Consider the following 24,844-nt stretch of genomic DNA (forward strand, 5'->3'; position numbering starts at 1 on the left):
ACAGAATATTCTTTGTTTCCAGGGTCTCACATGTGAGACTGTTCTTCCTTTTTGGACTGTTTGCTCAGACAAGAGGACATTTGAAGACATCAGTTTGGACTCTGGAGACTTGTGATGGCCATTTTTCACTCATTTTCTAGAGTAAACTATTAATCAATCAACTGAAAACAATTAGTCAACAGAGTAATCCTAATAGTTTTAACATTACTGTAAATGTTGAGAACAGCAGTCAGAACAAGGAGCCGGACTAAAGTGACTAAAACCTTTATTTTGAAATGTGGCGGGGACGGGAAACATTCATCTGTCTTACTGTTGACTGGATCTGGTTCAGCAGTCAGTGAATCAGTGGAGGAGCTGGATCAGAGGGGTCAGACTGAGGAGCTGGATCAGAGGGGTCAGCAGAGCTGGATGTCTTCAGACTGTTTCCTGAGGGACGGACAGAGTAACAGCATGTATACAAAGAACAGATACACATATAAAACCTGGTGTCCAGTCTTCTTGTTGCCTTTTTTTCTGTATAAAGTCTAAATGATGGAAACACAACATCAGCATGCCTTGTTCATGAGGCCCACGATGAATCCTATGGGAGGAGATCAGGCAGAGGAGGAATGTTGTTTGTGGAGGATTTGAATGCAGAGAGATAATAAAAACTGATGTGAGCAGCACTGCCCCCTACTAACTAAAACCATCAACTCCAGCTCTATTCTTAAATAGGTTTTTACACTATATCCTCTCTATTTTGCCTCCGCTACATTTAACAGTTCACACATAAAGATTTTACATTTAACTTGAGATAAACTCATAAAATATCACTTTTCTTTACTTCTATCCTCCTGTTCTTTATTCTCTCTTCTCTAATCACAGAAAAGGAAAGACAAAGATGTCGAGATATATATGCTCTAAATATGTACTGTGTGTTTAAAACATTTAACTTGTTTAGAGAGGAATGTACTGTTTGAATAGTTTGATGAGACCACTGAAGAGCTGATCTGGTTCTGGTGGGACTCCTGATCCAGAGTGTGCTGCTGTGAGGAAACAGCTGCAGTGTGTTCTGAGTTGTTCAGCAGCCAGCAGTGTTCACGCCACTCGTAACAAGTCATAAATCTAACAATCCAGCAGAGAGCGATTCCAGTACCTGGCTGGTTTGGGGTCAGTGGTCTGCGGTTTCTGTCCTCGACTGCTCTTTTCAGTGGAGTCCTTGTGGGCAGAGCCTGTTCCCGGGGGGGGGGGGGGGGGGGGGGGGGGGGGGGGCAGTGCTCTCCAGGATCTCCAGCAGCCTCTGCATCTTCCACAGAGTGTCGGACCCCTTCTCTGAGTCCTGCAGATGACAGAGACCACATGGTTGAGACAGACCTCAGTGGGCGGAGCCACAGAACCAGAATTTCTCTCATGTTATTGTGATGTAACGTGCAGCAAAACTAAACAGCTAATAATGTTCATTTCAATGCAATAAATCTGTAGTCAGCGATATGTCAAATGTTGTAAGATCAATAAAGTCAGTTTACATAAACATTCACAAACAGTCAAACTGTGGTAGATGACAAACAGCTCGCAAAAAGACACATTATTTAGGTTTCTACTTTTAGATTTTCTCCCGGCAAGTCGTATTGGAGCACTACCCGTTCACCTAAGAACTCATTTTTCAGCCAATAATGCTTGAGTTTATTCCAGCAAGTGAATCATACGATGTGACCGCAGAGGTCTCTGGTTCATTCACAAAGACTTCTTCTCTGTTCATTAGTCAGAAACCGTGACACTTTACCTTCCTCAGACTTTGTGGTTATGGTCAGAATATGTTTCGGGTGAGTAAATACAGAAGATGTAGAGGGTTCATTTCCAGCCATCAGACGCTGCAGCGGGAACAAGCAGCTGTCCAGATGCTGCTGGTCAGGACTCACCTCCCGGATGTTTCTGAGAATGATGGCTGCCTCCCGCATGACGCCCTCCAGCTGCCTCCCCCTGCTCCTCTTCTTCTGCACCTCGGCCCTCAGCTGATCTGCCCTATGTGTTTTTTGTCGGCAGTCCTCTGACACGGAGGCCAGACGCCGTCTGAAAGCACAGGCAGAGGGGGTATAGCTCAGCGGTAGAGCATTTGACTGCAGATCAAGAGGTCTCCGGTTCAAGTCCGGATGCCCCCTGAGGTTTGTTTATACTGATTCACAGCCGATATCAGTGTTTCATCCCTTCAGTACTGTATGTTTGAGTTGTCTGTTTACTTGTATGAATGGAGGCAGCTGTTCTTGAAATGCACCACATGTAACGATGTGTATCTGAGCGTTAGGTGTCACCCGTAGAAACAGATGAAACGTCTACCTGAGAGCCTCCTCCTCGGCCAGCATGTGTTGGTGGGTGATGCTACAGTCCTTCATCTCCACCTGCAGCTGCTGACAAATCTTCCTCAGCTGCTCTTCTTCCTGAAGAGGAAGATGTTGAATGATTTTAGTGATTTTTTTTGGCTGCATACTACTGTCCACTATTACTATTGTAATCTTGTGTTTTGGTTAGCCGACAGATGACAGATGTTTTCTCCTCCAAATATCAGCTGATGCAATTTTGATGATGTTTTAGATTTGCCATCAGAGGATTGTCAGTTTTTCAGCCATAAGTACACATGGAAAATGATAAATAAAATGTTGTCCTTCTTCTTAGAAAATGAATAATTCCACCCATTAAACTGCGGTGGAAAACAAGAGCAAACTAATTAAAGTGATAAAAACAAAAACGATGAGTTGTGATGAAGTGTGCAGCTTCGTGTTATAAATGTCTGTACCTGCAGGTGTGTCTCTCGTCTTTTTGTGCAATTTTTTAGTCTCAACAGCTTAAAGGAAAAATGACCATGAAATTGTAACGTTATGTAATCTGAGTATCCATGTTAACAGGACGAGGTGGCCGAGTGGTTAAGGCGATGGACTGCTAATCCATTGTGCTCTGCACGCGTGGGTTCGAATCCCATCCTCGTCGGATGGATGTTTTCATTGACTTCCCTGATATTCACACAATTCTACGGATTTTTATCTTACTGCTATGACTTTTGGTGTGGCCACAAGTACCAATAACTGAATAGTTATAGTACATATTTTCTACCCAACACAGTTCCTGTCTGAAAACACAACACAGACACTGACCCCTATATCAGAGGCAGGGGGGTATAGCTCAGTGGTAGAGCATTTGACTGCAGATCAAGAGGTCTCCAGTTCAAATCTGGATGCCCCCTGAGTCTCACTTATATCGCTCCTGTCCGTCCTGTCGACAGTGTTAATAGTTATCCTCTTACCTTCTCAAAGCTCTCCTGGATGATCTTCTCGAGATCTTTCTTCAGCTCGTCCGTCTCAACGGAAAGATCCCTCTCTCTGCCTCGCAGGGCGTCTTTCTCCTCCTGCAGGACCACGGCCTCGTTCAGCAGGAAGCGGAGCTGCTCCGACCGCTCGCCGTGCTGAGCCCTCTCCGTCTGAAGAATCCTCGAGGCCTCCATCTTAACGTAACCGTCCACTGTGTTGTGCCTCTTCTCCGTTATCCTGTTGTTGGAGGACAGGGGGAGGGAAACATTTACTGTATGGTGAAGAACATTTTGAAACAGTCAAACCAAAAAAAGGAGATCAGCATGAAAGATTCCCCTGCAGATGTGATGCTAACTGTAACACTTAGACTTTACTTGTTCATCTCCAGCTCTGCCTCCTTCTTCAGGCTGTGGACGGCAGCTTCCTGCTCTTCCTTCTGACTGGCCAGCTGCTTCTTCAGAGACTCCATGTGAGACAGCAGCTGCTCCTGCTGCTCCTCCAACTTTGCCGCTGAGGTGAGGAGAGTAAACAAGGAGAGGAGAGGATGCTTCTCACAGTGTGTGGAACAGTGTTCCCACCACATCTCTCCAACGTCAGGCCTGTTTATGTAACAATTTCAAGCACACTGAACCCTTGACACCAATAACCTGAGTCCTTTAAACACTGTGAGACCAATGAGAACCACATAATCTGCAACACCAAACCTATTTGTTTATTTTATGGTGAATACACTTAAGTCTCACAATCAATTCATTGATCATTTATTGTGTTAAAGATCCAATGAGATGAAAGTTCCCCTTTCCATCTTGATATCTCGTGTCTCTGGGTTGTCTCTCGTCAAATGTGAAAACGCGCATTTTTAAAAGATATTCTTATAGCAAAATCAAAAACAGCGAAACATTTTATAATCGCTTACTTGTTGTTGTTTCTATTTCCTGAAGTGCCGTCGCTGCAATCCCACATCACACAAACTGAATCTGTTCTGATGAAACAACTAAACGCTGTGAAACAAACCTGTGTCTACTGACACACTGTGACTGTCTCACCCTGCATCTTGCCGGAGCTCAGTCTGTCCATCCGGTCCTGTAGCTCCTGTATCTGCCGGCTGTGCTGCAGGTTCAGGGCCTCTCGGTCCTGTTTGGCAGCCTGCTCCTGACTCTCCAGCCGCTCGGCCAGCTCGTCCGCCTTCTTCTCCTTTGCGACCACGGAGCGCTTCAGGTACTCAGTGATGTCTTTCTTGTCCTTCTCCAGTGCGCTGCACTGAGAGACGAGGTCCTTGTTCTGTTTCTCCAGCTCGTCACATTTAAACTGACATCTGCAGGAGGAAGAGGGACACGAGGGCTCAAGGGTTCGACTGAGAATCTACTGTGAGTCATGATGAAATTGTGAGTGAAGATTGTCCTCAGTTACAGTCAGTAGTGAAATATCGTGATCTAGGAACAATAGCTGGAGAAGAATTTCATGCAATGTTTTATTTTATAAAACAAAACTTAAATGAAGTATGATTAAATGTAAAGGCTTTGAAGCTGATCTACCACATACCATACAGTCTATGTAGGCTATATTGGAACTGAAACTGAGGTCAGTTAAATGTTAAATTTTGACCAAATGAAACACTGAAATAGTGTTTGAGGGCTGAAAGTAGAGCTGAAACAGTTATTATATAATCAACAGATTCTCAAATGAGAAAATATACTGCTTTTTTTTTATCATATATGATCATAAACTGAATATCTCTGGATTTTGCACTGATGGTTTAACAAAACTTAAATACATCTGGGAAGTTTTAATCAACATTATGATACTAGTATATTATTGCATTTACTTTAGGTTAACACTTCAGTGTTGTTTGAATGTAACATTAAAGCTAGCTAAATGCAAACTTGCATTTCAATAGTGTGGAGGTTGAGTTAGTTCCTATCAGCTTTGTATTTGCTTAATATTAGCTTACTAAATACTTTTAATTCTAACACATTTAACATGGCATCGCAGTAGCAAAGGTGTCACATTTTGTCAGTCACAGAACCAAAACTAGGCTAAGGCTAACATCACAATGTTAAAAAGGCAAATAAAATAGCATTTTTTTATTACTTATGTTATGTTGTATTTTCTAAATGGAATATATCTACATTGAACACAGTACATCATTCTGTGCTTTAAAGAGAAAAAAGAGAAAGCAGGTCTGGTTAAAGTTAGTTAACGTTAGCACGGTCACAAGTTAGCTTACCTCTCCAACTGCTCATCCAGATATTGGAGTTGTATCAAATATAAAGACGTCTCTTTGTCGCCAAAACCGATTATATCCGCCATGGTCCTCTACTTGTCTTTTCCTGTGTATTGTTTTGGCTTTATGTTGTTTATCTCCGCTTTTTAAATAATTCTTTCAGGGCATTTTTCAAAGAAAGTTGACAGAAAAATCTATGCTGAGCAGCTAGCTAACATTAGACTACGTCGTAGCTACGGAATGCTGCCTTCAGGGACTGCTCGGGAAACTGACCATCATCAAAACTACTCCAAAGAAAATATAATATATAATATAATACAAAATGATATTATATTATATATTATATATCAGAAACGAGAGAAGCAGGTCGGCAGTGTACGTTAGCACAGTCTTGCCTCTCCAACTGCTCATCCAGATATCGAATTTGTATGAAATATAATGACTTCTCTTTGTCCTCAGAACCGAGTATTTGTCTTTTTCCTGTATGACTGGCTCTATGTTGTCCTAAAGGCATGCTTGAAGTTCAGCCACCTGATTCATCTGGAGCCCCACAGCAGCTACTGTTGTTTTCCTGCACAGCAACTTTTCAAAGTTTCAAAGTGCCTCAGTTTAGAGCTGCACACGAACAAGCTGTCAGCATCTGTAACAATATGGCCCAACAAATGATGTCAAAAGAGATTTTGTTGTGTTTACAATGTGGCGGCACTTTGCGTGAACTCGCACAATAATTTGCCTCCGACACCCGAGTTGATGATGGTTGAACTTTTTGTTTAACTTTCTGCTGTGTGACCATGGCAACCACATCGAGGAGAGTGATGCAAGAGCCTGTATGTATATTATTATTCCTGCTTTATTTTGACCTCTTTGACCTGTTTGATCAGCGTGTCGTGTTTCCTCTGGTTTCTCACATGAGGAAGCTTCGTGTTTTGTATTGACGTCACGGCATCAGGACAGATGGATCTACGATGGCTACAGCGATCACACTGCTGAATACTAACAGAAATGAAACACGAACCATCTACATGTTTGCTGATGATGAACATTTATTGCAGTAAATGTAAATGTGTGCAGCAGTTACAGTGAAGCCGACTGGTCCAGCTGCAGCTCTTCATGGTCACTGTGAACTAATAGATGTTCATTGCACACATGTAGGGCCTCTTCGCATCACAGGACTCGTCGTTCCAGAGGGCCCACTCTGGAAAACAGAAACAGCCTGTGATTCAGTGTCAGTGGGGTTTAAAGGGTTAATGTGCCCCTCTGATACCGCGAGGAGGAAGTACTCACATCTTTTACTCAAGTAAAAGTACCAATAAACCAGTAAAAGTCCTGCATTGAAAATATTTCTTAAGTAAAAGTATGTATGATATAAACAGCAAAATGTACTCAAAGTAAAAGTCCTCATGATGCAGAAACATGAGCCCTGTGAGATTTATATTATTTCATATTATCTCTCATACTGCAGCTTTGGTCGATACTGGGGGGTGGTCTGCCTCGAGCGCAGCATCACTGGGTCATATTAAACATAACAGACAGAACCACTTCAGTCATGAGTAGAAATGTTAATGAGTTCACACCCCTCTGGCCTGTTTTGTGTCATCATCCTCCAGCTTATCACCTCTCCTCCTGAGCCTTGTGTTTGCTTACCCGAGTAGTTCATCTCAACGCAATCCTCTGAGAACATAAAGTAGTCTGGCTGATCAGGAGCCCATCTGGAGAAAGAAAATTTACTTCCATCGGTCCATCTGTAACCCATGCCATGAATTACATCCTAAAAAGAAAAAGAAAAACAAACTTTGTTAATTGTGCAGCCGATGGAATGATTTTTCATCCACACGGTTTGAAGAGAGATAGAAAGTGTTGTTAAACAACCCTCTGGGAAGCACATGCTTACCTCTGTGGCTCAATCGTAAATCCATTAGAAGCACAAACTGGGAATATATTTATGATTGAACAGAAACATTCACTGCTTACCATTACCACTCTGAGTCCGATCCAGTAATGAGGCTGTCCAGTGTGTTCTCTGTACATTATACACACCGCTTGATTCAGCTCCACAATGTCACGGATTGACACCAGATAACCCCTAAAATTTCCATGCCTGGCCTCTTGACAGGCTTTCTGAAATCAACAGAAATAAGAAGAATTACTTTTTCTTTTCACCACTTAATTCTGATTATCCTGAGCACTAAAATGAGACTCATTTATTTGCCATTTTCCCTTTTCATTTTAAATCTGGGTAAAACGACCCTCCATGTCGGTGCCTCGTCGCCTCAGATTATTCTTGAGAAAAGGACGTCTCATTTCATTTACTGTCTGTAATATGAAGGGTGTGTTTGTTTTTAGCACCTCTGCATCATTAAAGGACAACGGCGGCACATTGTGGTACGCCTTAGCACAGCGGTTGGGACCCATCTGCCACCACTCTTCATTATTGATCTTTATTTTACACGGTACGGGCGGATATTTCGCTTCACACGAGGCCTTAGGATTCCCTGTAAGACAGAAAGAGTGATGAAGTGTCAGTTGTGTGTTCCTGTCGTCTGTGTTGAACATCATTCTGTCACTGTTTGGTTCTTACAGGCCGCAGAGACCGAAATGACCATCAGTGCCACCAGAAGGAGGGTGGCAGTTACCACAACAGGACGCATGGCTCAGGACTCTGACTCTCACAGCACCACTGGAAAAGATACCTGATGACACAGAAGCCATTGATGATGTTTTTTAGATGTATTTTACATGTTTATATGAAAATAAACATGTAAAATTGTATTATATTATTAACTTCTTACACATAACACACCTGGCAAAGAAAAAACTTAGTTTCCTAAAACACAACTCAAGGTTTTCCTCATCATCCAACCAGAAGCCATTCTGCTTCACACCATTTTACTAAAAAGATGAAAGGTGCTTTACAAATAACTGATTGGCTCTGTCACACAGTTCGTGTCTGTCAGTGACGTGTTTCATGTTGCTGCTCTCCTGAAACACGGTCAAACAGGACTCACCTCAAGCGTGTCGGTCTCGATCCTCGTTCCTCGATCCTCAACTGGATGTCAGTCTGGTCTTTGTCACAGTTTAATAGTAAAGCTGATGCCCTGAATACATGTGATTTTACTGATCAAACACGGAGCGGCGAGAGAAAGTGCCACAAAGAGCAAATAGACACGTTGTCCTAAAGTCAACCCGGATTTACATTTTAATATAATATATATGTTTAATAAAACAAGGTACTTTGAGGATTATCACTTAGACTAACAGTGACTTTTCATCATTTAAATTACAAAGAGGTGCCGTTCAGAACAGACCAGAATCATTTCCGGCGTGTTGTTTTTCTCTTAAACGGGGGGGTGAAGCTGTTGGTCGGTCCTCAGCCCCTCTGACTGACTCTGCTGTGTCCATATCAGTGCTGTACACATGACAGCAGACTGTTCACAAAGGATTCTGGAGGCCGCAGTAAAAGTCTGAGCTCTTATCAGCAGCTGTCCGCTGGAGTTGAACCACGTGTTTCACCCTGGAAAAGAACAACTCCAGCCTTAAGACCTGGTCCCAGCAGAAACTGCCACATGATTAAAATAGGTGGTTCTAGCAGACTACTAGTGAGTAGACTACTCACAGGACTGGTTCAAGAGGCAGAACCCCCGCAAAGCAGCCGGACCGGACTCTGATCGGCTGTCTCCGGTGTTCACAGACATCTTTAACACCTAACTGGAGACATGCCTGCTTCAAAACCTCCACCTCCACCAACGGGACTTAATGATTATAGACCCGCCGCCCTGTCCTCTGTGGTAATGGAGTCACTTGAGCGCCTTGTGCTGGCCCACTTCAACGCCATCCCTGACCCACTCCTGGACCCCCTGCAGTTCGCTGCAGGACAAGCTCTCCCAGCTGAGCGTGTCTGACACCACCCGACAGGAGGCACAAGTATTTGCAGGACAGAAGTGTAATGTGGCCGCACCTTAACATGTCCACCTACAATCATCAGTAAGTGGCTGTAGGCAGGGGGGGGGGGGACCAGTGAGTTCTGATCCAATTCAGGTACTGGGAGGAGAATGTCATTCAGAATATATCACTTCCTCTCAGTCACGGCTCAAGGTTGCACTGAAAGGGGAGACCACACACGAGCTGTAGGTTTGTTTTAATCAGCTCAAAAAGAAAAAGGACATAAAGGTGAGAGTCATCAGAGAGACAGTGACTGTTGAACAGGTATTATTATGAACTCATTCTTCAAAGAATGATTCAGAGCAGCTGCTCAGCATTTACATCGCCTGTGTTTGCTGTGAAAGCACTTCAGGGTGAGGATGATACCTGTGCCAACAGAAAACTTCCTCCGAATGTCAACACATGTGATGTCAGCAAAATAACAAAAGAAAATGGCAGCTCACCCCTACAGCTCCAGTGCTATTTACAAAATGTAGAATATTGTGTTTACACGCAGCGAGAGACATTTCCGCTCTTCTGACAGTCTGTTTGCTATTTAAGAGTTGTTATTTCTGTTAACTTGTAGTCTTGCTTGTTTTAGCACTGTGCCGTGCTGGAGAAACGTTCTGGCTGAGCCCCCATTATCATTCTGGAATAGGGGGAAAAGGTTGTTTGTATTTCTTTAAACCAATCACAAGCATCTTGGGCAGCGCTGAGCCCAGGATGCAGCGACTGTGCTCCTGTAAATCCTTAACACGCAGACAGCGGAACGGGAGGAGAAGCCCGACTGAATTAGTCGGCCAATGGCAGCCTACTTCCTGTGATACATCACACCCACGCTCATGGCCGTTTCCGTGGTCACTTTTCTGTTGGTATTTGTCTGGCTGTGGCACATTCGTTACGCGGCCTACAAACCTCTGGAGACGTTGGATTCGACCCTCATCATGTTGTTATCTACCTCAGCTTGAAAGGTCCATTTTCACAGACAACTAATAGAAACAACATCTTATATGTCCTGTGTTACTGTGATTATCCATTTCTGACTTGTAATTAGTGTTTACGTCAACAACTAAGTTGTAATTATGACTAGGAGATGTATCTAACCCTTAATAAGCAGCCACAGCTAACATGACCCTCAGCAGTAATTATAATTTTGATAGCTGCTGAATTAAAACTACTTTTGGGACGTGGGTAAAGAAAGAGCGCAGGGTCTGCTTCTTCTGGGTAACTTGGTAACACTTTAATGCCTTTTAACAGCATGAAATTTCACATAATTTAAGAATAAGAACCTCACATAGTGCAATGTGAGGATGATTATATGAGAAGATACATGTTCAGTCAAACTGTGGCTGTTCTCCTGTTGTCTTCTTCCCTCTGCAGAGCAGCACTCCGAGCTTCTCCCTCAGGTTTTTGTTGGAGCCAGTGAGGAGGATCGCAGAAGACACGCAGTAAAACGACAAGCCAAGGAAGAGCATATCTGCACTCAGCCCAGAAGCAAAGATGGCATGGAAGTAGTAGAGGGAGATGGTGAGCAGCGTGGTGAGGTAAACCCAGACCAGAGCTACCGTTACCCTGCAGACCAGCAGGTACGACTCCGCAGCGTGAGAGCCGCTCTGCTTCTTCTGCATGGACAAGGTGTGTTTGCAGAGGTGGACGACCAGCCTCAGTGAAGTCGGAAGCATGATCGTGGAGGGCATCAGGGTGAGGTAGCAGATGAAGACGACCACATACACGTTGACGTTAACTGAGGCTGGAAACAGAGGCTTCCTGATGACACAAGCAGCCTTTTCTGTCGTGTTTGGAACAAGAGTTTTGCTTTGGAAATGGAGGCAGAAGAAAGGGGTGAACATGACGCAGGAGGTCAGTAAGGTCACCATCAGGGTGACGTTCAGGACGGTTGAGATGTTCTGCTTGAGTGCTCTGAATAGAATTGAGGAGAAGCTCAAAACCCTCATGCAGTACAGGACGCTTAGCCAGGCGACAGACCAGAAGCTGACGGAGCTGCTGCTGAGCCACACGAACAGGACGACGCAGAAGAAGAAAGGTAAGTCCGGCCGGCAGAGCACCCCAGCCCGGACCGAGGCCACGAGGACGAAGGTGGAGATCTGCAGCAGGACGTTGCCCAGCGAGATGAAGCAGATGATGACGGCCACGGTTTTCACACCTCCGGACCTCCACTGCTGCACCAGCATGACCCCAAGGTTGAAGACGTTGGCGAGCACTCCCAGGACCAGCAGGAGGGCAACGCCGCACAGCTTCAGATCAGCAGATCCAAACATGGTTGCAGAGGCCCAGCGGAGACGGATCCTGTTGCATTCCTCCCGGCTTTGGAGCAGAATGACACGGTCAGCGTCCTTACAGAGGAAATGAAAATACCCAGCATGCAAATCTGTTCCCCTGGAGTCACCGGTGAATGTTGCTGCATATGAAAATAGACATTAGACATCTCTCAGATCAGTCACCTCGCTGCTTTGCTCAGTTACAGAGCAGACCTTGACTATAAACTGAGCAATTACAGGTTTTCAGGCTGACCTGACTGAGTCTGAGCGTTTTGTTTTTGTTTATGTCTGCATCTTTATGTGTACATGTGTCTGTTATTGTTGTCATAGCGATGCTGCTGTTATATCATCCACACAGCAATGTTTGGGTTTTATTCCTATGTTCTGAGGTCAGGTCTTAACCAGCATTTGCATCTCATTGAGTTGAATTTACATTTTCTTTATATTGCTGATGTAATCCAGACCTGATCTGGAAACGTATTCATGATCTTTTCTCTTTTTTTTTAACTTAGTTTTTGGTGGTTTATGAATTTTGGCCCATTTAGCAGCACATTCACATATGTGCAGATAATCCCGGTCATGATTTCCCTTTTCTGATTCCATTCAACAACTTTACAGCTTACTTTTATCTTGCCATCTCCCATCAGTCCAGTCACACATCTCATAGGTGAAAGGCAACACAAAGTAATCTCCTACTTGGCTGCTGGAATAATTGAACCATTTTAAATTTGTTTCTATCTTTCCTTCCCTATTTCTTGGACGCTTAAGACCCTGCAAACCTGTTGGTCTTTTGGCCCATTTGAATTGTGACTGACCTTTCGAACTGTTGAGAACATCATGAGATTGTCTCAGTTGCGGTTCTGCAGCAGCAGCTGATTCACAGTTCAGATGTTTTGTCCACTCGCAGTTTGTCCTCTTTGATCCACTTCGGTTTCTAGAAATGCAGTTCAAATAGGAATAGTTTAACATTTTGGGAATTATGTTTATTTGCTTTGTCAATGAGAGATAGATGCTGATACCACTCTCACGTCCGTATGATAAATATGAAGCTACAGCTAGCAGTTAGCTTAGCTTAGCATAAATATTGGAAATGGGGGGAAACAGCTAGCCTGGCTCTGTCCAAAGGTAAAAACATCCACCCACCAGTTTCTCTAAAGCTCACTGATTATACCTCGTTTGTTTAATCTGTACAAAACCAAAATGTATAAATGACAAGTTGGTTGGTTATGTGCCATTTTTCACATCATTGTTGAGAAGTAATGAAGCCTTATGAAAAACAGAAGTACTTCCACTCAGCAACACCTTGGCACAGGTATCATCCTCACAAAGCAAACACAGGCGATGTAAATGCTTTTTCTTTTTGAGCTGATTAAAACAAACCTACAGCTCGTGTGTGGTCTCCCCTTTCAGTGCAACCTTGAGCCGTGACTGAGAGGAAGTGATATATTCTGAATGACATTCTCCTCCCAGTACCTGAATTGGATCAGAACTCACTGGTCCAGAGTGTCAGTAGTTTTTATTTAACCCCCCATGTTAAGGTGCGGCCACATTACACTTGTGTCCTGCAAATACTTGTGCCTCCTGTCGGGTGGTGTCAGACACGCTCAGCTGGGAGAGCTTGTCCTGCAGCGAACTGCAGGGGGTCCAGGAGTGGGTCAGGGATGGCGTTGAAGTGGGCCAGCACAAGGCGCTCAAGTGACTCCATTACCACAGAGGACAGGGCGGCGGGTCTATAATCATTAAGTCCCGTTGGTGGAGGTGGAGGTTTTGAAGCAGGCATGTCTCCAGTTAGGTGTTAAAGATGTCTGTGAACACCGGAGACAGCCGATCAGAGTCCGGTCCGGCTGCTTTGCGGGGGTTCTGCCTCTTGAACCAGTCCTGTGAGTAGTCTACTCACTAGTAGTCTGCTAGAACCACCTATTTTAATCATGTGGCAGTTTCTGCTGGGACCAGGTCTTAAGGCTGGAGTTGTTCTTTTCCAGGGTGAAACACGTGGTTCAACTCCAGCGGACAGCTGCTGATAAGAGCTCAGACTTTTACTGCGGCCTCCAGAATCCTTTGTGAACAGTCTGCTGTCATGTGTACAGCACTGATATGGACACAGCAGAGTCAGTCAGAGGGGCTGAGGACCGACCAACAGCTTCACCCCCCCGTTTAAGAGAAAAACAACACGCCGGAAATGATTCTGGTCTGTTCTGAACGGCACCTCTTTGTAATTTAAATGATGAAAAGTCACTGTTAGTCTAAGTGATAATCATCAAAGTACCTTGTTTTATTAAACATATATATTATATTAAAATGTAAATCCGGGTTGACTTTAGGACAACGTGTCTATTTGCTCTTTGTGGCACTTTCTCTCGCCGCTCCGTGTTTGATCAGTAAAATCACATGTATTCAGGGCATCAGCTTTACTATTAAACTGTGACAAAGACCAGACTGACATCCAGTTGAGGATCGAGGAACGAGGATCGAGACCGACACGCTTGAGGTGAGTCCTGTTTGACCGTGTTTCAGGAGAGCAGCAACATGAAACACGTCACTGACAGACACGAACTGTGTGACAGAGCCAATCAGTTATTTGTAAAGCACCTTTCATCTTTTTAGTAAAATGGTGTGAAGCAGAATGGCTTCTGGTTGGATGATGAGGAAAACCTTGAGTTGTGTTTTAGGAAACTAAGTTTTTTCTTTGCCAGGTGTGTTATGTGTAAGAAGTTAATAATATAATACAATTTTACATGTTTATTTTCATATAAATATGTAAAATACATCTAAAAAACATCATCAATGGCTTCTGTGTCATCAGGTATCTTTTCCAGTGGTGCTGTGAGAGTCAGAGTCCTGAGCCATGCGTCCTGTTGTGGTAACTGCCACCCTCCTTCTGGTGGCACTGATGGTCATTTCGGTCTCTGCGGCCTGTAAGAACCAAACAGTGACAGAATGATGTTCAACACAGACGACAGGAACACACAACTGACACTTCATCACTCTTTCTGTCTTACAGGGAATCCTAAACCCATGTGTGAATCAAAGTATCCGCCCGTACCGTGTAAAGTAAAGGTCAATGATGAAGAGTGGTGGCAGATGGGTCCCCACCGCTGTGCTAAGGCGTACTTCAAAGTGCCACACTTGTCCTTTGATGAGGCACAGGTGCTAAAAACAAACACACCCTTCAGATTACAGACTATTATTATTATTGGGTGCATCCCAATTCCTTTTATCACATCTACACTTCTTGCAGGTGGGAAAGTGGATTTGATGAAACTCCTTTTTAGTGAAATGAGACGTCCTTTTCTCAAGATTAATCTGAGGCGACGAGGCACCGCTATGGAGGGTCGTTTTACCCAGATTTAAAATGAAAAGGGAAAATGGCAAATAAATGATTCTCATTTTAGTGCTCAGGATAATCAGAATTAAGTGGTGAAAAGAAAAAGGAAACTAACAGAGAAGGAAAATGGATATTGAGATGGCAATTTGAAAATGACAAGTGGAATTGAAAATCCTGAAACGGAAAATATAAATGAAACATATTCAAGACAATTTGAAAGAGGAAATTGATCTTGAAGATATTTAGTTTAGAGATACAGAGATTTGAACGGCCTCCATGATCGTAGACCGGATCAATTTCTGGGTCGAGCGAGGAAATAAGGGAATTGGGATGCACCCATGGTGAAGTGTCAGTGAAGACTAATTCTTCTTGTTTCTGTTGATTTCAGAGAACCTGTGAAAGGGCCTCACATGGAAAAGGAAATTTAAGGGGTTATCTGGTTACAATCCGTAACAGTGAGGAGCTGAATCAAGCGGTGTGTATCATGTACAGAGAACACACTGGAAAACCTCATTACTGGATCGGACTCAGAGCGATACTGGTAAGCAGTGAATGTTTCTGTTCAATCGTAAATATATTCCCAGTTTGTGCTTCTGATGGATTTACGATTGAGCCACAGAGGTAAGCATGTGCTTCCCAGAGGGTTGTTTAACAACACTTTCTATCTCTCTTCAAACCGTGTGGATGGAAAAATCATTCCATCTGCTGCACAATTAAAATGATTTTAAACCAGTTTCCCAGAAATTAAATATGTCTTCTCTTAATGTGGCCAACACAACACATACAAAATATCTGTATATGAAACGTATATGAAATGTGGCAATCATAACCCAGCTGAAAAAACACACTTCATGAATGACAGCAAAGTAATCACCCTCAGGTAATCGTTTGTTTTTCTTTGTCTTTTTAGGATCTAGTTGGAGATTCGAAATATGGATGGGTCGATGGAAGTACATTTTCTTTCTCCAGATGGGCTCCTGACCAGCCAGACGACCTTATGTACGGAGAGGATTGCATTGAGATGAACTACTGGGGTAAGTAAACAAAAGGTTACCATTTAAAGGTCCCATATTATGCTCATTTCACCTCTACGTTTTTATCCTGGGATTTCACCAGAGTAGCTTTACATGATTCACAGTTCAAAAAAGTCTTTATTTATCTTCTACTGGCCTTTATGCAGCCCCTCAGTTCACCCTCTGACTGAAACAAGCCGTTTTAGACAAACTGAACAACCTCCAACAGCTTATATTTTAGAATTCTTACAGTGTGGTACTGGTATTTTTACCTGAGTAAAAGATGTGAGTACTTCCTCCTCGCGGTATCAGAGGGGCACATTACCATTAACCCTTAAAACCCCACTGACACTGAATCACAGGCTGTTTCTGTTTTCCAGAGTGGGCCCTCTGGAACGACGAGTCCTGTGACGTGAAGAGGCCCTACATGTGTGCAGTGAACCTCTATTAGATCACAGTGACCATGAAGAGCTGCAGCTGGACCAGTCGGCTTCACTGTAACTGCTGCACACATTTACATTTACTGCAATAAATGTTCATCATCAGCAAACATGTAGATGGTTCGTGTTTCATTTCTGTTAGTATTCAGCAGTGTGATCGCTGTAGCCATCGTAGAGCCATCTGTCCTGATGCCGTGACGTCAATACAAAACACGAAGCTTCCTCATGAGAAACCAGAGGAAACACGACACGCTGATCAAACAGTGTGGCACAAAAACATTAAATGGTTCTGTGACTGACTAAATGTGACTCCATTGCCACTGCCACCACGTGAAGAGTTCAATTTAAATCGACAAATTTCCCTGTTAGGTTTGGTGAGGTAACTGCCTCGAGCAACCGATGCCACGTACGGCTTCTGAAATGTCTCTGCTGATTGGTTAGAGCCAATCATGCAACATGAACATGATGTCAGACTGAATAGTACTAGAACAAAAATGAAATATGGCAGTTGAGTCTGAATCTTAGGTTACTGTCAGGTTATTAGTTACACCTGTGTTTGGTAGAAAAATCCACATTTTATAAATAGCACTGGAGCTGTGGGGGCGAGCTGCCATTTTCTTTGGTTTGTTATTTTGGAATCAAACAATACAATTTCACATTTTTGTGGAAAATAATTATTTGACTTTACTTGCAATTCATTGTTGAGATCTTGGTTTGGACCTTTAACTTTTTCGGTTGCACCAGTGCCTCCAGAGACTGGGACGTAACATCAGGACACTTACAACATAATTCTGGTTGACAGTTTAACCACGGTTATTAATTATGTGCCATATTAAACTGCAAGTAACCATGTGAAGTGATATGACACAGTAATGGAGTCCTGAGAGTCTCCGTCTTCACCTTCCATATTATTATTTTCCTCCTCATCCATTATCACTTACATAATATGCTAATATTGTTATTAAAAATCTGAATCGTTGGTCATTTAAGTTTTATTTCATTATTGTTATTATTAGCAATACTACTGCTACTATTATTATTATTATTATTATTATTATTATTGTTGTTGTTATTATTATTATTATCATATAAGTCTGATATTGAAAAAGCCTGATTGTAAATTTTCTTTGATTTTCCAAGTTCCTAAAAGGTTCTTTTTAGTTATTTTAAAGATGTGACATTTTTATTGGATGGTGATGATACACACTTTATGTTACTTTATTATTGTACATTTATTCACTGTATCTTTTATTGTGATATGTACCATGTGCACTAATAATGAACTTAATGATCGGTTGATTGACTGACTGACATCATCTCTTAGTGTGTGTGTGTGTGTGTGTGTGTGTGTGTGAGTGGGCAGTGGGCAGTGGTTGTCCATGTTGTTGCAGTTCATCCTGATCACCAACAGAGGTCATTGAAGGCCGTGGGTTCCTCATCACCTCATGTTTGAATGCGTGCGGTGGAGGTCGTACCTGCTGCTGAGCTGCAGTTTGTTTACTGTGGAGACGACTGTCAGAAACTCTCTCACCTCCACCTGGAATGCAAAAGAGGACGAGGTCATCCGGTCATTTTATCACACTGACTGACAAGCTGTGTTTTTCCACCATGTCCTGAACCCTATAATACCATGATGTTAGAAACTACAGGGGGGGGGTTGAGGTCATTTTAGAATACGTATGTTTTAGTATTCTCGTATGTAAAGTACTACCATTTATTTATGGAGGTTTAGAAGGCCACACAGGCATGCTTTGAAATCACAAGTATACACAGTACATTAAAGTATTACAGCAGGTTTTCCACCAGAATGTGTTTCTGAATGAATCTGAGGTAAAAACTGACCGTGCACACACATGGCAATGCTGATGTTTATAGCTTTAACACCTAAAACAAGTGCTAGCAAGGTTTGTGATTTTGGAAAGGTTGTGTGTTACATCATCACCTCAGTGTATCTGGCTGGACTGAATGAGTTCTCCATGTAAGCATGAAAGTTCATTCTTGATCTGTGTAATAGTAGACTGACTATACAATCCCAACTCAAGGTCCACTTACTGAGTTTCTACACATGATACACAGATACGTCCTAAAAGTGCTGTGGCTGAAATCATAAAAGCTACTGAGATGCGTGTCAACAGATCCATATCCATCTGAGCAAGACCGCATGATGTGGTTGAAAAGCTACTAAGTGGACCTTGAGTTGGGATTGTTTTGTCAAATCCTTTTTCCCTCACGTATATCTCATAGTGAAATCCAAACGTGTGGAGGGAAACCTGTTAAATGTTAAAATATTCTGCTTATACTGTAATTACGTAATTAAGTTATAACAAAGATAGAATTGCCAAAAAGTATAACAAGGCCACCACAACGCTGCAGATCCATGTACAAAAGTAACACTTAATTAAATTGTGAAAGATTTGTGGAGCAGCTGCAGGTATTTTATCTTAACGCCACAGTTAAGGCTCGCTTATCGTTCCTGAAGTAAAGATGCTTTGAAATGCAAAAGACTTCAGCCGTGCTGACAATCAGAACTCCTGCACACCCACAACATCAAACGTCTTTTAACCACAGAAACTGCAGAAAATGTATGTTTGCTGACGTAAACTCAGAACAGGGAAACTCATTATTTGACCGCAGAGGATGCTGACGCATGACACCCTTAAAGGAAAAGATTAGCAGCAGCAACACACTTCTTTGTTTTGATCTCCCTTCTTTCCACCTTCGCCGCTTTGGCCCTTTTGTTTTGGCGAGGCCTGCCAGGGGTCAGCCGGGGTCACGCCAACAAGGGTTACTGCCTTCCAACCCGCTAATAACCCCCACTGTGTCCCCCTAACCCCGTCCAGGGCCATTTTTCATAGCTCCCTGCACGGCCAGACCGAGGAGGCAGGCAGCTGGAGGCCGGTCGCTTCCATCCGCGCGTCTGGTTTGTATTAAATGGACACATGTGGTCTTTGTTTTGAGAAGTGCGGCTGACACGAACCCATAACCAGCCGTATGAAAAATGGATTTCTCAGGCAGTGGATTTAGGCTAAACTTCGTTCAGGCCCAGCGTTTCACTTTAAACAGGAGGTATCGTAATGACAGGAAGCGTATGATTTGACTTTGTTAAGGATGATGGGCAGAGTATCGCTGCGATGCGGATCGGTCGGCCTGAGAGGGACTTTGTACGCGAGTCAGTTGCCAGATATGAATCTACTGCAAAGATAACGTATGTTAGATGTTTCTGCTCAAACTTACATATCACATGTCAGAGTTTTACAGCTGGATAAGCTACTTTTATGTCAACGAACGAGGTTTACACTGCAGGCTCTCACACAATGGCTCAGTGTTTAGCTCTGGGACACATGGCGGTTGATGGACACTTTAGCTGTGGCAGCGAACAAACCTGTGACCCTTTTTTATGACCGGACAATCTGTTTAACCAGCAGACCACCCTGCAACAACAAACAGCCACCACATACTTTAAGTTGTTTCTTAAAGGATAAGGCTGGTGCTATATTTGTATAATTATTATTATTATTATTATTATTGTCAAAAAATCCCATGAAAAACACAGTGAATGTATCTACTAGTATCATCTGTGCCGTAGAGCTCCACTGTTGTCCAAAAACTATTAAAACGCATCAATTGTTCTAAAGAATGAAACTATTCATCTGTATAGTTGCAGGTATAACAGCTCATTTCCTTCCTTCAGGTTGAATTAATGTGCTGCTATTAATTCTTCTATAATACAGGACAACACTTTCCAAAAAGCAAGATAACACCTTCCAGTAACCATGAGGGGAAACGTTTTATGAAGTTTTCATATCAGTGGTGCATTGTGTTACGCTCCTTTACACTTCCTTTAAATCACCTGAAACCAACAGGAAGATGTTTCTCACCTCGCCGAGCTTCACGATGCATGATTTGCAGGAACACACACAGTTTCTTATGTTCGAAAGGTGAGACAAAGTCATTGTTTTGCAAGTCGCAAGTGAGTCTCTGGACAGGCTGCTGTCGGATGGATTTAAAGTATATCTGTTGTCAGGAAAATGAAAGAGTTGATTTAAGGCCCACTTTTGTCTTTTGGAATATTGAGTCAAGTCCAAGCGAAGTCACGAATCATTGGTGTTAAACTCAAAGTCAAGTTTCAAGTTTTGATCGTTTTGAGCTTGTCAAGTTGTCGCGCAACTTAAAAGAAAAGTTTGGCATTTTGGGAAACAGCTTTATTCCCCGTCTTGCCAAGCATTAGATGAAGAGATCGATATCACGCTCATGGCTGAATGTTAAATATGCAGCTATAAGGCCGGCTGCATCGTTAGCTTTAGAGGTAATGGTAGGAACATTTTGTTAGGCCAGCTGGTTTCCCCTGTTTCCAGTCTTTATCCTAAGCTAAGCTAACTGGCAGCTACATAGTTAGCATACGGATATGAAAGTTGGGGATGTCCCGATTACGTTTTTTTGGCCCTGATCCCAATCAGAGTCCTTTAATATTGGGTTCCTGCCAATACCGAGTCCGTTCCGATACTTAGACTTGTCTAAATGCTGATTAAATATGTACCTGGCACACTGAAATAACAGTGTAGCCTGCTAAATATGACCCACCTTATTTTTAATGAGCTACTTGATCAAAATAGCAATTCAAAACTATGATGTTGATCTAAGTTTCACTGGAATATAGAGTGAAATGCAGCACTGTAGAGCCCGGCTGAGGTGGACGGCACACAGTAAAGTTCAGTAAAGGAAGGATTGGACTTTGATCCGCTTTATTTTAGCCACTACAGAACCAATTAAAATATGCTCTGATCTGCCCCTGATGCCGGTCCTTACAATCGGCTCAGGACATCCCTAATGAATATCACTATCGAGGTTCTCACCTAACTCTCAGCCAATAAGTGTATTTCCCAAATTGTCAAACGTCTCCTCACCTTCACACCTTCTCTGCACAGTGCGAGCTGTTGGCAGCTGCAGCAGTTGGGGATTATGTACATTATTCAAGGGCACGTCCTCTGTGGTAATGCAGGAATCAGACCAGCAAACTTTAGGGCACAAGCTTACTTCTCAAATCTCTACGTCTTCAAATGACCTCGTGGGGATGTGTGTGCGAAGGTGTGCACGTGAACAGATGTAGCGAGGGTTAACCACACCAAGCCCTTGGAATGAACAGCCCCCATCACACACACATGCAAACACCAACTCAGCATTAGCTCAGAGGAATGCCACGCTGCGCACTTTTGTTGTTCCTTTTTTTATGGTTTTTGCATTTTTACCAAAAGCAAAACACCAAGCTCCATTATGATAATCTGCGCATGTGATAAGCAGACGGAAGATCCCATCCATATCAGACCAGCAGCTGCTGCGTCAGGACCAGATGGAAAACACAGAATCTTTTAATCTGAAAAGATCTTCGGCTTGACTTCACCTGGACAAAGAGACGGTAAAAACAAGGGTTGGATGTAGGCCTGGAACTAACATGCAGGTGTCAGGCTGGGATCGTTATAATGCAGATGTGGATATTTATATTATGTTGTAAATAATAAAAACATGTACATGGATATTGAGGTTCAGTATGACCAGTATGCTATCGTATGCGTGTGCAAAAGCAGAAGTTGAAATAAAACCTCACAGACACTGTTATACTGCTGTAATCCACTTAAAACCACTTTGACTTGAACCAAACTTCTACTTGAGCAGTAAAAGTCCTCTTCCTCTGTTTTCTGGTGCTGTGAGTGCAGGAATTAGCCTAAAATATCGGCCTCTTCTCGAAATATTTTGAGCATCTGTGATAAATATTTGCTTCTGTTGCGTCTTAATCACTTAGTGTAGGAATAACAAAGTCCAGCAATAAAGGACAAAGAACTTTATTTGAGCTGTGCTTTAAGCTGAATGTTGTGCATGAAAACGTTAGCATGCTAACGTTAGAATTCAGCTAACGTTACCATGTCAACATACAGTTAAAGTCAGTTAAACATGCAGATGTTCTGCAACAATAAGTTAGCATGCTAATATGCTCACACTAAGCAATATGCTCACAGTTAGCAAATGTGCTAATGTTTAGCATGTCATTTTGATACGTTAACACTCTGAAGTTTAGTGGGTAGCATTTAGCATGTTAGCATGGTACCATACAGTTAAAAAACATACCTCTATAGAGTGTAAGTGTAAGTAAAAAGTTAAAGCATTTGAAGTTTGGACGCTGGTACGTCCACTGGAATGATGTCCGGTTTGCTGTGTGAGTGCAGCATTAATCATCAAGAAACTGCAGTTAGTTTTCGGTATTTCCCTTCACCACTGTCACTCAGATTCCTATATATTTATTGGACTTGGCAGTGACTTGGACCCTGATTTAGAAGCGTATTTCTCTTCTAATTGAGAGCTGCTGTCATGTGTTGGAGCGCTGCCACCTCTCGTAAAAAGTGCTGAGGAGGAAAATGTATTGGGAACATCTGTGGGGAACATGAGATAGCTTGTTTATATAATTCATGTGATGACAATGGCCGGCGCAGCGCAGGTTACTTTACAGTTACAAGAGCGGTTTAAAGTCTGCTAACTAAAGACAACAAAGAGTTCAAATGACAGAGCTGCTGCAGATCAAGAACATTCTCCTCTCAAACACAATAAAGATAAATGGAGCGTGATCGAAACGCAGTAGATCTTTAAGTTACAAACGTTTCTCAGACGGCTGCCTGAGGCACACATTACCTCGTTGGATGAGTGAAATCTTAATGGGTGGAGACCAAGCTACATTTTTTGGAGTGTAAGTGAACCGGCAAACAGCTAGCAGCAGCTAGCAGCAGCTAGCGCCTTATACCTACAGTCACAACTATTTGAAAATGAAAGTTTGCCCTGCCAGTGTTGTATAGCGGTATAACCGGGCCCTTTAAGGAATAGTTTAGTTTGGGGAAATACATTTTTATCTTTTTGTGTGTTAAATACATAAGAATCTCTTGGTGGTTAGCCTAGCTTAGCATAACAATAAACAAGGGGAAACTGCTAGCCTGGCTAGGTCCAATGTGTCACTTACAAACACACTTTATCTGGATGGTTTAATCTGAAGACCAACAGAAGCATAAAAACAGCAGTTTGTGGCTTTAGTAGGAGTTAGGAACTACTCCTTGGCGAACAATCGGTGCAGTGATTGCGCGCAGCTTCCTGAAGTCTTATCATCACAGTGTTGAGTGAAGTTTGGTACCTTCGTCCGACCAAAACCTAAACTGTTGTTCATCAAACAGCATCACCCAACTGACTTTCCTGCACAATGGGCTGAAGGTGGGTAACTCACAAACTGACATTTTTACATTTCTGTTTGTCTATGTTTTTAACAAATGAGACACAACATGTTGTTCGTTGCTGGCTAGTAATTTGTTTTTGGACCAATGTCACAAAGATATGAGGCTGTATACTATAAAACTACTGAAAACAGCTCAAATAAGAGGCTGAAGGACAAAATCCACTGACATCCGACCAATCCAGTGTCAGCTTTAACTATAATTGGCCTCTGTACGTAATGCGTATATATAGTCTCCTGTCCAGAAATTAGTAGTGTCACTTTCTTATAAAGCCTTTCCCTTTTCTCTTTCATTACACTTGTAAGATAACAGGCCTGGTGTGGTGCAGAGCTTGCAATTCCTTGTGAGGCAATCGTTTCATTAGAGCCCTTTTTTCGTGTCCAAATAGCCTTCAGAAACCTGACAGCCATTAAACAGGAAAGCACTGCTAAATTCTTCACTGCTATTAGTGGTTGTAATTATAGAAATGATCTCAAACTGACTCACAGAGAGTTTTTCCGACACAAAGAGACGGACGAGGATCAGAAACCTCCGAGTGGGTCAGACTGTGGATGTTGTACATTTTATCTCACGGCTGTAAAAAATAAATCAACAATATTCATGTTCATCCATATTTAACGGACTAGTTTGACCTTTTCTGTGTCTTAGAGTTAGATGAGAAGATCGAAGGTTAGCCTATCTTAGCATGGCCCTGACCTCTACAGCTCACTCATCAACACGTCATATCTTGTTTGTTTAATCCGTACAAAGACAGAAATGTAATAAAGGCTATTTGTGGTTTTAGGGGGAGTTACGAAGAAGAACCTGACCAGCAACTATTTAACCATCTGCCCACTTCTGTGCAGCGTCTCAGCTGGTTGGCTAGCAACCTCACGGTAACCCCCCCCCCCAAACCACAAATAGTCTTCATCACATTTCTTTGTAAGGATTCAACAAACAAGATACAACATGTTAATTAATGAGCTCCAGGACTGTTGGTAGGTCTATTTCTGTTTGTGTATCTTCGGACAGGGCCAGGCTAGCCGTTTCCCCCTGAGCTAAGCTAATCCTCCGACTCCAGCTCTAAACTTAAACGGGGACCAACTTTGCACATCAAAGTTTG

General features: G+C 42.7%; 4 protein-coding genes and 3 non-coding genes across 7 annotated transcripts; 4 read left to right on the plus strand and 3 right to left on the minus strand.

The window, feature by feature from the left end:
* Positions 1-334: 334 nt before the first annotated feature.
* On the minus strand, positions 335-5,588 carry cfap157 (cilia and flagella associated protein 157). Its single transcript, XM_070903763.1, is given in 9 exon segments — positions 335-419; positions 1,136-1,224; positions 1,226-1,318; positions 1,899-2,049; positions 2,314-2,414; positions 3,275-3,515; positions 3,653-3,788; positions 4,325-4,593; positions 5,506-5,588. Coding segments are annotated over 9 exon segments (1,248 nt in total).
* trnac-gca (transfer RNA cysteine (anticodon GCA)) lies at positions 2,067-2,138 on the plus strand. Its single transcript has one exon. It is a non-coding gene; the product is annotated as a tRNA-Cys (tRNA).
* On the plus strand, positions 2,880-2,961 carry trnas-gcu (transfer RNA serine (anticodon GCU)). Its single transcript has one exon. It is a non-coding gene; the product is annotated as a tRNA-Ser (tRNA).
* Positions 3,143-3,214, plus strand: trnac-gca (transfer RNA cysteine (anticodon GCA)). The gene has a single exon. It is a non-coding gene; the product is annotated as a tRNA-Cys (tRNA).
* A 985-nt stretch (positions 5,589-6,573) lies between the features above and the next one.
* On the minus strand, positions 6,574-8,177 carry LOC139284784 (C-type lectin galactose-binding isoform-like). Its single transcript, XM_070905173.1, has 5 exons — positions 8,081-8,177; positions 7,849-7,994; positions 7,474-7,620; positions 7,147-7,270; positions 6,574-6,697 (listed from the first exon to the last, which is right to left on the minus strand). The coding sequence occupies exons 1-5, from the start codon at positions 8,148-8,150 to the stop codon at positions 6,627-6,629; spliced, it is 558 nt and encodes a 185-aa protein (XP_070761274.1). The 5' UTR covers positions 8,151-8,177; the 3' UTR covers positions 6,574-6,626.
* A 2,577-nt stretch (positions 8,178-10,754) lies between these two features.
* LOC139283737 (taste receptor type 2 member 103-like) lies at positions 10,755-11,699 on the minus strand. The gene has a single exon (XM_070903765.1). It carries the CDS (start codon positions 11,697-11,699, stop codon positions 10,755-10,757), a length of 945 nt encoding a protein of 314 aa, XP_070759866.1.
* A 1,801-nt stretch (positions 11,700-13,500) lies between these two features.
* Positions 13,501-16,520, plus strand: LOC139283740 (C-type isolectin Sp-CL4-like). Its single transcript, XM_070903769.1, has 5 exons — positions 13,501-13,579; positions 14,701-14,846; positions 15,413-15,565; positions 15,935-16,058; positions 16,418-16,520. Exons 1-5 carry the CDS (start codon positions 13,501-13,503, stop codon positions 16,486-16,488), a joined length of 573 nt encoding a protein of 190 aa, XP_070759870.1. The 3' UTR covers positions 16,489-16,520.
* Positions 16,521-24,844: the final 8,324 nt, after the last annotated feature.

The sequence above is a fragment of the Enoplosus armatus genome, chromosome 4, assembly GCF_043641665.1.
Source record: "Enoplosus armatus isolate fEnoArm2 chromosome 4, fEnoArm2.hap1, whole genome shotgun sequence".
NCBI classification, from domain to species: domain Eukaryota; kingdom Metazoa; phylum Chordata; class Actinopteri; order Centrarchiformes; family Enoplosidae; genus Enoplosus; species Enoplosus armatus.

Excerpts from the sequence above, each read along its gene's own strand:
- LOC139283740 (XM_070903769.1), top strand. The coding sequence starts at position 13,501 with ATGTCTGTGAACACCGGAGACAGCCGATCAGAGTCCGGTCCGGCTGCT. Across the intron at positions 14,847-15,412 it reads TGTCCTTTGATGAGGCACAG|AGAACCTGTGAAAGGGCCTC; the intron begins GTGCTAAAAACA and ends TGTTGATTTCAG. Across the intron at positions 16,059-16,417 it reads CATTGAGATGAACTACTGGG|AGTGGGCCCTCTGGAACGAC; the intron begins GTAAGTAAACAA and ends TCTGTTTTCCAG.
- LOC139283737 (XM_070903765.1), bottom strand. The coding sequence starts at position 11,699 with ATGTTTGGATCTGCTGATCTGAAGCTGTGCGGCGTTGCCCTCCTGCTG.
- LOC139284784 (XM_070905173.1), bottom strand. The coding sequence starts at position 8,150 with ATGCGTCCTGTTGTGGTAACTGCCACCCTCCTTCTGGTGGCACTGATG. Across the intron at positions 7,271-7,473 it reads TCGGACTCAGAGTGGTAATG|GATGTAATTCATGGCATGGG; the intron begins GTAAGCAGTGAA and ends TTTTCTTTTTAG. Across the intron at positions 6,698-7,146 it reads CGTTGAGATGAACTACTCGG|AGTGGGCCCTCTGGAACGAC; the intron begins GTAAGCAAACAC and ends TCTGTTTTCCAG.